This window comes from Kryptolebias marmoratus, linkage group LG13 (assembly GCF_001649575.2).
Source record: "Kryptolebias marmoratus isolate JLee-2015 linkage group LG13, ASM164957v2, whole genome shotgun sequence".
NCBI classification, from domain to species: domain Eukaryota; kingdom Metazoa; phylum Chordata; class Actinopteri; order Cyprinodontiformes; family Rivulidae; genus Kryptolebias; species Kryptolebias marmoratus.
Window position 1 is genome coordinate 21,846,446 of NC_051442.1, and position 12,839 is coordinate 21,859,284.

A 12,839-nucleotide genomic window follows, 5' to 3' on the forward strand; every position below is an offset into this window, starting at 1 on the left:
TCAGGCCAGTGCACTGAGAGCTGATACAGCTGGGAGGCAGCGAGGAGGTGCTCGCTGCTCATAAGAAGCGTTTTGTTTTTGCTCCTCTCACGGTAGCAGCACCCTACTGGGGAATTCATTAGCGGCTGACATCATCTCACTGTGGAGTGAAAGAATATCTTTCTCTCCCAGCTTTCCCCTCCCTCTCTCCTCTCTCCTCCCTCCCCCCTCTCTCCTTCTCTCCCTCTCTCCCTCACACTGCCTCTTTATGTATCTTTGGAGCGCTGCTGTCTCTCCTTTTGCGCGCCATTTACGCAAAAGGTAAACACGTCGCCGCGCGCCTCCCGCGACCCGGTGCCAAGCTTTTCGGAAGCCCTCGCATCACGAGCGTGTTTACCCTGTGCAGGAGCGCCGCTGAGGTTAAACCCGAGTGGAGATCAGGAAGTGGGAGGACCCGAGCAGCAGGCGGCAGCAGCAGGAGCGGCTCTCGGTCGGTCGTTGAATGAATGGGAGTTTGTCAGGTTGTTGGAAGCGGGTGTGCACGGGCTCCTGTGCGCCCCTGATCGGGATCTGTTTTCAGAGCGAACACAGCGACAGGCCAGCGAGGGGGGGGGGGACTTGTGAATTTTCGCTTGATTCGCCCCCGTCTCCGTCTCCACAGAGGGAAAACTGGCCGTGCGCGCTTTGTTGGATTGGTTCGTTCTGCTCATCTGCTGCGCACGGACACGCAAACCCTCCCGGATCCTGTTCGTCGCCTCTCACGGCCACTTTCTACAGGAGAATATAGACGTGACAGAAAAAAAGAAAACAACACAGCGCAAGAAAAGAAAGCGGGATCGGGGGGGATTTTCTGCCTGTCGCTCGTCGCTGTTTGCAGAAGCGCTCCTGACGAGACACATGGTTCCCTTTGTCCAAAAGGCGCAGTAGCGGTGTGAACGAGTCTGGATCTTAGTTCTTGGAAAGGTTTCTTGTGCCTCTGCATGGCTGTCCTCGGTGTGAAAGGAGTAGACTTCGCCGCTTCTTGTGTGGATTATATCTATTAAAAAGAAGAATGTAAAGGGACGCCGCGTTTCCAAGAAAAAGTAATTGCTGACTTTATTATTATTATTATCATTATTGTTGTTGTTGTTGTTAATCAAATAAAAGGTATACACACCGCCTCTTAAAATTTGCTTTTTGTTATATTTTGTGAAAGGGTCTAAATATAATAAAAACCTAACTAAATATCTCTATTGACATCTATTTTGCGGCTTTTGTTTGCGTTCTGTGCGTGTTGCATCCGCACATTCCTGTCAGGATTTAATTTATTTTAAATAAAACGCCCAAGCGTTGATTTGTTTTTCTTTGGGATCTAAAACAATACTTTGAGTCTCCGTCGGGAGGACATGAATGCGCACTAGGCTGTCACTGGATGCACATTTTGAAGGCTGCAGGCACAAAGAAATGATAACCTTCATGTTCAGTTGAGCTTCTCTAACACCAGATTTTAGTTTTAATTCCGTGGCGAAAGAATCATCAGAGGCATTTATTAGACATCCCTTTGATTCCGAGAATGTTGTTTCCTTCCCAGGTGATAATGGGGTGTTGTTCTCCCTTTAACATGTGTAAGGATGGACACCTACTTTTCCCCTCTGTGTCATTGTTTAAACGCAGTTAATCGGTGAATTTGGGTTTTAAACTCCACGAGGCTTTTGTTGTCTAATTCAGCTTTAAATCCCATCACTGCACATTTTTTTTCCTCCCAACACGCTGACACTCCACAAATAGGTCTGCTTTGTCACAGAGCAACAGTGCCATCAAGTGGCCTGCAGGGGAATAAACATGTTTGGGTTTAAGTAATCCTGAAACTCATTAAAAATAAAAATAAAAACATTACGCACAGATCATCTCACTCTAAATCTAAAGCTGCAAATACTTACTGGGTTGTTCTGATAATTTGTGACGTGTAAGTGTGGTGAGTGTTTACCTCTCAGCACTAATCTGTAGATGTGTGGTTAAATGGGATTTTAAATCATTTGGATGTGATTTGTGATATTTTTGCTCATCTCATTTTCATCTTTTTCAGGTTTCCGATGCCAGTTCAGAGAAATTTTTCAGCACAGCCACAATTAAAGGTACAATTTTTTCTCCCTCTATATTTTATCCATGTGATGTTGCAGATGTATTACCATCCTTCTGATATTACGTGTTCAAATTCGTTTGCATTTTTCATGTATTGTCATTTTAAATACGGTATCTCACTCATATGGCTACCTAAGTTCAGAAGATTTACCGCTTGACATTTTGACAATGAAAACTGGTCCCTGGATTTATTAAAATGTGGGACGTTTCAACCGCGCGTGCTGCTGTGATTACATGTGGTGTGAAGAATCGTGCAGCAGCAGTGACTTTGTGCCGCAGACGCGCTGAACTGCACCAGAGGAGTAAGCAGGAGGATGTGGTGATGCTGCAGGTGGATGAAATAAGGGCAGGAAAGGGGTCTGTTTATGGCCTCCATGTGCCAACACCACATGTGACCTCATTATCAAATCACTAATTTGCTATTAAAGGCAGCCCTATTTTCTCCATCGCGGGGATAATGGAGGTGCTCTGTTTGAATGGACATTCCTCTGTAATGGGGGAGAGTTTCCACTCAGAGACTCAGAGACCAGGGTTATGACCTGTTCATGGCTCTGGTTGAAATGGGGCAGATTGCTGATGATAGGCCCATGTCCCACCAACCCCCACCCCTGCTCCTCATTTCCCTGCACTTTCATTCTGTGCAGACTTCCTTGCACATTTCCCACATCATGGCCTTTGATTCCCTGCAGGGCTTGATTTGTGGCGTGCACTGGGCAGCTCAATGGCCATGCCTGACAGGGAGGTTTCCTTTTGAACGTGCCCCTCTGTGGGCTGATTTGGATCCCTTGAAAGGATTAAGGCCTCTTTTGTGCAGCCTAAATCAACAGAGGGCGACCCTCTCTCCCCCTCTCTGAAAGGGCCCGAGTCGGGAAACAGTACACAAAATATGCTTTCTCTCTGCTGCATGATAGACCTCTCTCTTGGCCCCTATTTCCATTTAAATATCTCGTCTTTTCTTTCTTTTTATCATCTCCATCCCCTCCTCTTGCCATATGCTAATGGCTGTTGCCATTGCAAGAGACAAGTAAAAGAATCCAGGTGCACGGAGAGTAAAGAGCTCTGGTATTTTTATGGAGGCTGGTGTTGAGATTAAAAGAGTTGGGTAGGTTTTTGTTGGAGGGGATTAGCGGTGCTCTAATGCAACCAAAACTTGGGATAAGCAACAGCGCCAACAAAAATAGCGAGAGAGGGTTCGTTTGTGGGGGCGCTCAGTGTCAATATTTGCCCCGAGGCACATGTAAAAAGTCTCCGTTTGTTTGAGCTTGTTCTGGTTGGTCAAAAAGAAAAAAATCTTACTTGGATTTAGCCTGAGAAAAAAATGACAGTGTGTTAAAAAGTAAGGGTAAAAAAATATATATATATATGTTTACTGAAAATTTCAAATTCAGAAAAAATATGCAAATGTAAAGACTCATGTTTTGACACAGAAGCATTAAAGAAATAAACCTGACATATTATTATTATTATTATTTATTAATATTATTATTAATCTTTCAATGTTCTCACCTACCCAATAAATACAGCCTGTATTTGTTTGTTCCTGAGGTATTGTATACTATACATTTCTTTTGTTCAGCTCGTAAGATTTTTTTTTATTGGTTTACTTCACATCAGGTTTAAAATGTGGCTAGTTGTTTAAAGTAGAGCTTAAAGTCACCAGTCTTTGATTGCCACTCTGTTTCTCTCAGGGTTCACTTTGCGCAGGAATGGATTTCATTAGCTGAGAGTCATTAAATGTTATCTCTAATTACTACGTTTGTCAATGCACCTGCAGGTGTCAGTGAGCTAACCTGATTTATTTGCTCTGCCTGAGAGCAGGCAGCCTTCGGAAAGCTGGAGCCTGCTCTATTGGCCGCTTGTGAAATAAACAACAGCTCTGAAGTCTAAGTTGCTCCCGGGTTGCCGTGGGTAGAAATCAGAAACCGAACCTTGTTAGCGCCTTGACTGCTGTCCAGGGAGCAGACTGAGGCACAGATCCAGACGATGACAAACCAGCAGTGGGTCATCATAGAGGTCCGCAGACAGATCCATCTAATGATTAAAGCTGTGTTGAAGGACAAGTATATCTCGTCACCTACTTATATTCTTTTCCTATGCAGTTTTGTCAATCCACATGCTGTCAGACGCAACATTTAATAAGGAGCACTGACTGAGCTCGCTCTGCTCTGCTCACTGACTGTAGCAACAAGATTAAAATAATACTATTTAAAATCCTTGTCGTGAACATGAACAATTTGCCTTATTTGGAGCGTATGTTTTGTTTAAAAGTTTTAAAACTAAAACTGGAAAAAAATGTAAGAGTGTGTATGCAGCTTCTGCCTGAAACATTTATCAACTTTTATTTTAAAGCTCAGTAATAATTTAGAACTTACTTGTGTGATAATCTAAAATTATAAAATACTGACATTTTGATGTATGAACTGTAAAAGAGGTGTGACGAGGGCTATGATTGAAAAAATGTTAAAGCTGCTGCTAGTGGGGCATTAGAGTCTCCATGGTAACCACACACGTGTTTGTCACTCCCTGACAGCAAGCTTCATGAGACAGGCAGAAAGAAAAGCAGAGCATTAATGAAGCCTCAAACAGCCACTGTGCAAAAACTAGAAGTTGTATTAAAAGAGTTCCTGAACCAGAAGTGGCAGAAGCGCCTGATCATCACGTGAATTTTTATATATCTACAGTGTTTATATGACAAGTTATAAAGACCCTTCACTTCCAGTTATGAAGAGACAATTCTGAGCTCAGATACAATGAAAGCTGATGAGAGTTTGGATGTGCACATGCTGTACTTTGTGGGGGTTTTAGACAAAACTGAGTCCTTCAGTAATGAGAGACACACTGGGCGAAAGAAGACAAATGGGCCCATGCTTTGATGTATAAATTGTATAAGAAGTGTAAGACATGTGGAAATGGGAGGTTTTCAAATATTTTGACAAGTTGAATTCAATTTATCAATATAGCACCAATTTACAACAGTGATCTTGAGGCACTATACAGAGAAGAAACAAGTCCAAATCATAAATCAATTCAATTACAAACAGTCACTTTAATCCAGTTATAATATATTACAGTCTGTGTATTACAAAATGCTAATTAGTAAATAGCTGTCTGATTGCATCAAAACTTTACTTCGACATAATTCCCCGACCTAAGCAAGCACAGAGGCAACAGTAGAAAGTATAAATAAACGACTTCTTTTAGACAACTCTAAAGTTAGTGTGTGACGTTATCAGCCTCTAAATTAAACATTCTGTAGAAAAATCTTATAAAATCATGAAACTAAAACTTCAGTTGTGTAAAAACCGTTAAACATCTCAAAATACCAGTTCAGTCATGTAAAGTTCAACTTTCTGTGACCTGTTTAAATTTTAAATGATGTTTCTATTGTAAAGCATGTCTGAGCTGTGGAGCTCCAAGGAGGGCCAGGTTTTCTCACTCATTTCACCAAAATCCCATTGCTGTCTATAGGGAAATTTTTTACAGCTTCTCTGCTAAGTTTGTGTGCATCGGTTAATGTGCTGGTACCAAAAGTCATAGCACACTATTCCTGATCGGGCTGCATATTTTGAGGAATTTTTATAGGGGTTGTTCAAAAGTCTGCAGAAGTAGTAGCAAATCAAATATTGTACCACAAACAGAATAGTAACCGCATATTACTAATAAGGGTGCTTGAGTGTTAATGCATTGCCACCCTTAATTAAAAAACAAACAAAAAGCTAGGACACAGTTTAGACTGAAGCGTGCTAATTTTTTTTTTTATCTGTGGAAGCACTCATAATTTTCCGTTTAAGAATTCATCTGGTAGAAAAATCGGAGAATCATTTCCCTCATGAGACGTCTCCTGCAGCTGTGTCTGTGATGTGAGACGGAGTTCAGTGTGGGGGTGAATTGAAGTGTACACTGTAGTGATTCTCAGTTTCCCCCCTTAGCACCAGGCTGATTTCACCATGCTTTACTGGAGTTAATGTGAAAATGAAGCGGTGCTACAGCGAGACCCAGGCCTGACGCCTGTGTGAAGAGCTCCACTAGTGAAGTGTGTCAGGCTTGAGTGCGTCTGTCACCAAGGGAGAGAATAATGTGCTGTGTGGAAGGTGTAATTTGCAGCTCTGATGGCATTGTTTAAAAAAATAGTGGAAAGAGAGAAGCGGAGGTGAACTTTTGTGGCAGATATCAGAGCTGAAGAGCTCCCTGGATTGTCATAGAGAGCTCTGCTGGCAGCAAAATTGCCTGCGAGCGTATTACTGCTGTGTGGGAGGGAGCTGAGGGCTTGTTTTTCTCTCTCTGCCTCATTCTCTCTGTGTTTCCTGAGAGGAGGACTGGTGATAAAGCCATGTGTGCTTCCAGGCTGTGAGCCGCCACCTGCTGTAATCTCAAGTGATATAGAGAGCAACAATCACGCCACAAATCACCCTGGCAGCTTCCTAACTCATTCAGTGGACTGGAAAGAGAGGGCTGGCCTTTTGCAGCACCAGTGTTGGTTTACTGCCCCAGGCTCACTGCACTGCCCTCATGCTGACCTCTGCCGTCTGTGTGGGTTTGTGTGTCAAGAAATCAAGGCTGCCTGTGGAACTTGACCTGATTCGCAGTGGAAAGATGACCTGACTACTATTGGCCTTTTGTGCATTCAGAGAAATGGCTGCAGCCACGGATTGTCTCTGCAAGGTCACTAAGAAGTCCTGATGTAACTGCTGGAATAATGTACTGTTTTGGCTAAAACACCAGTTTAATTCAGACAGAAAAATCTTTGACATCCATGCCTGTTGTGAGGAATTAAACAGGAATCTAAAGGCTTTACCTATGAAAGTTGAATAGATTCCAGCAGCTTCCTCTGTCGTCTTTGTCTGTTGGTTTACCGCCCCCCTGCTTGAAGCAGTTAATGCCTCTCTAAGGGGTAAAGGAAGCTCAATATCCTGTGCTGCACAGAAGGAAGACCCTCACCTCCCTGTCCTCCTCCCCACAGCAGGGACTACAGAGACAGGAGCTCTATTTCATGACTGTGAAAAGGTCTGCTCCAGCCATACCTCATCTGCTGACACAGCCAAACAAAGGTTAACAAATCAAGGAAAGCGCCGGCTGACTTACTGCCTCGCTGCTTCAAACAACTGGCCCAGCCCCTATGGAAAGTGAAAAATGGCAGCATTTTAATTGCTTGTAGTTTAAAATCACATTTGAAAGCCTGTTTTGATTGTATCTCACTAGTCCAAGGTCCTTAGTTTAATTTTAAAGTGAGTTTTTCATCGGTTCTCTAAGCAGATTCAAGACATTTTCAATCAACTTTTCTATTGAGAATAAGTTTTATAGAAATGTTCAGTTTGCTGAATGCAGAAGGTTCTTTTTTTGAGGGGAAAGTAGGTCCATGAAATAAATACTTAATGTAAGAACACAAGTTTAGAGAACGGATGCTGTGAAGGGTCCTGTTAGTGCTGAAGACATACACTCACACAGCAGTGCTCGCCAGACTCCCTCTATCCTCTCCTTCAACACAAAGAGGTCATTCAGAGTTTGTTCCCTCAGTCCCTGAGGTTAGAGACTAAGTAAATCCATCCATCTTAATGCACTTATTTCAGCACCAGGAGAGCTGCAGGGAGACTGTGTAAACACTCCTGTATCCGACATGCCAGGCTAAACCCAAAGAGCCTGGAACCCATCAGGCCAAAATTAAAGGTCTACATCTCAAACACAAACATTTAAATGAGCTGAACTCTAGAGATCAAAATGAAAGGCCTTAGATTTCCTGCTGGCCCCCCGTGCCTGCCACGCTGAGATATGTGGCGGCTTAGCAGCCAGTCAGGGTTGAATGGTGAGCAGCTCTACACTGAGCACATCTCTTTATCTCAGATGCCAAATGTAACTCTGTGGTGTGTTTTGCAACAGTCTAGGTAATGTAGAAGGATTTATATAAACATGCTCAGTTTTTTTAGAAAGATGGGTCGGCAATAAGGGAAGAACAAAATTTCCCTATTTGGTTCAAATTTACTCTATCTGGAGGGTTGTGGGAGAGCTGTAGAGCCTTTTAAGGTGAAAAATTCTTGTATTTTAGCTATTGTCTTCTTTTTTTTATCATCATGTCATGTGTTGACACAAAGATGCCACCAGCGAGTGAAAGTGAAGGGAAGAGGTGGAGGTGTTGAAAGCACCACTCTCCTCATCCCAGGAGAGATCCTCCCGCCTTCACCACCAGCATCCACTGATCCGATGTGGCATTAACCACTCTGCATTAACAGGGTCAAAGCACCACTCTCTCTCTCTCTCTCTCTCTCTCGCGCTCTCTCTCTCTCTCACACACACACACACACACACACACACACACACACACACACAGCACTTATCAGAACCTAGCCTTTCCCAGCTCGTTGTTGGTGTGTTCAGGCCAATTATGCTCGTGTCAGTCTTTGGTCCCTGCGGTTGGGGTGACATTGCCAAAGACGAAGAGAGAGCAGACCACCTTAATGAGGCCTCATGGTGCCTTGGAGCTGCATGTGTGAATGCATAAGAGGAGTAGTGCCAGTTTGGAATAATCCACCCTTCTGTCATAATCCACTGTGTGTGTCTGACAGCCATCTTACTTCTCAAGGTCTTTTTTTTTCATTGTCACTGCCGCGGACTGTCATGTCTTTCACACAACAAGATACTACTTCTAGTTGAGGCATCTGTCTCAGAGAGGCAGACACGTAGTACAAAGAATGTGGGGCTAACACAACAGATAGGCAGTTATTACACAGTAAAAATATAAAACCCTAAACAAATAGTTTGGATATTTCGAAGTGAGGTTTTATGAAAAAGTTAGAAACAGTTGAGGATAGTTTATGAACAACCTTAGTTTGGAGAAATAGTGAACATCTGACAGGACTGTTGAGCCAACAGCTAGTCTGAATGTTGCTGAGAACACACTGGATCGCTGCTGTTTTAAAGCAGCTCTAAGCTCACAAAATGTGTAGTGGTTCATACATTTTTTGCTACATGGACCTTTACAAAACCATTAGTTTCTTAATACCCTGTTATTTACATAGAAATGTGCTTTGAAAATGAGTCTGCCCTGACAAATCATTAATAGTGGATTTTGCCTTAGAACAACTTCAATCTTCAAAATTTCATAACGGTTCGTTAAAACCCTTTTACTTAAACTTTTACGTCCCCATAAATTTTGCATTGCAAAATTATTTTGGCACAAATATTATACTGTTTCTGCAGGAAGTGCACCAGGCTGCACAGAAGGTGCTACAGCTCACTGCTGCTACCTCTTTTTCTGCTTGTAAACAACCATGTAATGTGAAACAGACAGTGGTATAAAGGGCTATGAAAATAAAATTGCATGAACCACAAATGAACTTTTGAGCTTGAAGCTGGTTTAAAGTCCACTTTGGTCTTAGCTGCGTTAAAACTAGTCGTTAGCTCATCTTTCACTTTTCTCTAAACTAAGGGCAAGATGCTATCTGAATAGGTAAGATATTAATTCTTCCTAACTTTTCCACAGAACCCCACTTCAAAATGTGTGACCTATTCAACTAGGAAAATGTTCAAATCTTTTAACCGCCAGCTTTAAATTTAACATTTATAGAGCATATATTAGATAAAGCAATATCAGAAAAACACAATTAAATATTAAATGTGATGAGGATTATTGCATTTGTTTGGTTTCCTAGACATTTCTCTTTGTGCACAAGTTGAGTAGCTATTACTGTAATGTAAATCAGCAATCACTGCTGTGTCCCAGGATGTACTGAAGCCTGGAGTCAGACTTTGTAATCCACTGCTGTTTTACTGTTGTGCGGTGCGCTTTAAAGAAAGCTGTCAGGTGAAGAAGGTCCACTCTTATAGCGCCAGAGGAAAGAAGTGAAAGTCTATACACTATCTGTAAGGGCAGAAAAGCTAAAACAGAGCAAGAGCATGAAGACTCTGATCAGGGTTGATGAAAGCAAGGCTTTAATTGCTCCCAGTAGAAAAGAGGTTAGCTTTTTTTCTCCCTTCTCACCCTCTTTGATACTCATAAATATGCAGTACAGAAATGAAGCTCTGATGAGCCTCAGGGCAGATTAAAGAGGGCTACAGAGCAGGATCCTGGTTTGTTAGCAGCAGTCCACAGATCCCTTGCATGTGTTTCTGCCCTGCACACACACAGCAGGGCTTTCATCCGTCTCAACCCACATTTCATTATTTTACCACAGACTACTGTCTGCGCTCGATCAGGCATTAGGTATGCTGAGAAGCTGTGGTTGCCAGACCTTCAGTTAAACATCGCCCCCATGTGTTGGATGTGCTCAGTTAAAAGACTGTTAACCCAGAGCTGATGGAGTAGAGATGACATGTTTAATTTCTCTTTGTGTGTAAACTTAGATTTGTATCCTGGAAATGAAATTTTAAGCATGTGTATTTCATATAAACAAAGTATAATGAGCAGCAGAATTTTCCATTTTATCACCATCTTTTGGTATATCATCACAGGCTTTTGGCCTCTGTTCTTAGAAGCCTGCCCAAACCCATCAACATCCCTCAGACTGTCACCATCTGTTGCAGATTAAGATGCTTCTAGAGGGAGCTGTTTGATTCCAGGGCCCCAGGATCCCCTCCTTCTTCAACGTGTCAGATTTTACTGTAAACAATGTTGTACAAAAACTAAAATCCCTGAAGGGGGGCGTTTCAAGCCTAGAGCAAACGGGCCGTTACATTGTTATGGGCCGTACGTCTGGTTTAGCTCTTACTGTGCTGAACAAAGGCTCTGCTGGGCCATTTAGAGGCAAAGCTGGGAAGCCATGTTCTCTAAGCCCTGTGCAGCATGGTGTTGTGATGCATGAATCCCCAGGCCACGCTTGACATTAGCGAGCCTTTCTGAGCCCCTGTCTTCACAGAGGAGGCTGTGAACAGAGCCTGCATTGTTCCCCCAAAGTAACCCAAGCTCAGGGCAGCCTCTGCCCAGAGGGGGATATCAAGTTGTTCTCTCCCCACCAACAGCACAATCCTAGCTTAAGCTCCGGGGCTTGACGAGAGAGCAGGGAGGCAGCTGACTGTTTGGACGACGGCACAGTTCAAATAAACAGCTCAAATCCTACCCAGCCTCCCCTATACTAACCCTCCCTTTCCAAGTATCACAGTCCCACAGCCGTAGCTCATCACAGTGTAGTGTTATTCTGAAAAGCACGTCAATGTGGCTGCACTGAGGTTTGCTGAGCGAGTGGGCTGTGAGCCGAGAGAAAAAGCTGTCAGCTTAGGCCCCATTCAGTTGTCCTGTTTCTTGTTTGGTGAGTGAGGGGTACCTTTGCCACGACACCAGCAGACCACACACCATTTCCAAGTTAAAATGAAGGAAAAAAAGATTGAAAAGAGGCTTCTGAGAAGAGATGGTTGGTACCAGCTTTATTTCTGCCCTGAGTGTCTCGCTAATCTGACTGCAGTGAAACTTGAGCAAGAGGGTAATGAGACGGCACTTGACACACACACATACATAGACACACTAGCTGCTTCTGCAATGTTAGTGAGGGTATAGGAAGGGAAAAGGCTACATGCAAATTGATACTTTGCCAGATTTTCTGCCATTTGATCCATGCATTAAAGCTTTTATCCCTCAGGAATGAGTTTTTCTGAAATCGTTTTACCAGCATGTGCAGGCTGTATTAAATCTGATCTTTGCTGTGTAGATGTGTGTAAAAGCGGTTGGCCCATTTGCGATGGAGTGAAAGAGGCTCAGACTGATGACACTCTGGGGACAGATTTCTCTTTCCAGGCCTCTGTGCCTCTCTCCTTGGTGAAATCATGGCGGTGTCAGTGTGTGAGCTCTAGCTGTCACTCTCCTTGCCGCTGCAGGCCAGATGCTTCGGTGCTTCTCCTCCTGGATGAGCACAGAGACGAGGAGAGCAAATTACAGCAGCACAGCAGAGGAAAAGAGGACTTTTTTTTCTTGACAAGCCAAATGAGCTGAGTACATCTTAATGCAAATAGAGAGTCTTGAAAAATGAGCATGTTCCTCAACCATAGTGGGACTGGAACTGCTGACTGGTAGACTGACCCATGTGTGTGTGAAACAGAGAGGGCTGGGGGGAAGGGTCAAGGTGTTTATGATTGGGTATGGTTTTTTTATGAGCATATGACTGTAATAAGCATGTCTCTGTTTGAAGTCTGGTAGCTCTGCAGACGATTGTTGTTTGACCAAGCTGCTTGAATGACTGACAGGAAACACGTGTTGCAGAGCCCCTCAGTGGGCTGTGAAACGTCTGGCTTGAGCTGACACACGTCCGAAGATTATTTTAGTCTGGGATGCCACTTAATAGTTTTAGTCATTCTGAGATCATTTCCCCTTTGGCATATACTAAGTTTTATGATTTAGGAGCTTACTTCAACTTGTATCTTTAGATAAATAAACATCAATAACTTTATGTATGGCTAATTTGTCTTGGTGTGTACTCATGTTCAGCTTTGTGTTTATTTTTTTCCTAAACATGCTAGTTTTCTTATATGAGTCAGTGCTATTTAACTGCAGTTATCAGCATATAAATTCATTCAGGAATGAGGAGTTGAGTAACAAACAGCACAATTGTTAGTAGTTGGTGATTTTAGACTTTTGCTGCCTTCCATAAGTTGATATTTTGGGATCTTTTGGGGTGTTTGTCATGATCAAGTGGTGAAATATAGATGTTAAACTGAAATTTAAAGGCAGTAAGGCTCTCTTAACACTGAACAACAACCCCTCAAGCTATTATAACAGGGCTGAGTTGTTGCAAGTTTGGAAAACATACTTTAGTGTGAAG

The 12,839-nt window shown here is 42.9% G+C and overlaps 1 protein-coding gene across 11 annotated transcripts in view; it reads left to right on the forward strand.

Annotated features, from left to right (window-relative positions):
- The window catches only part of auts2a (activator of transcription and developmental regulator AUTS2 a), a 418,449-nt gene that overhangs the window by 377,937 nt on the left and 27,673 nt on the right, over nt 1-12,839 (forward strand). For all 11 annotated transcript variants that reach the window (XM_037978929.1, XM_037978933.1, XM_037978930.1 and 8 more), the window contains exon 6: nt 2,045-2,093. In XM_037978929.1, coding sequence (XP_037834857.1) covers nt 2,045-2,093 — 49 coding nt within the window. The remainder of the gene's footprint in view (nt 1-2,044; nt 2,094-12,839) is intronic.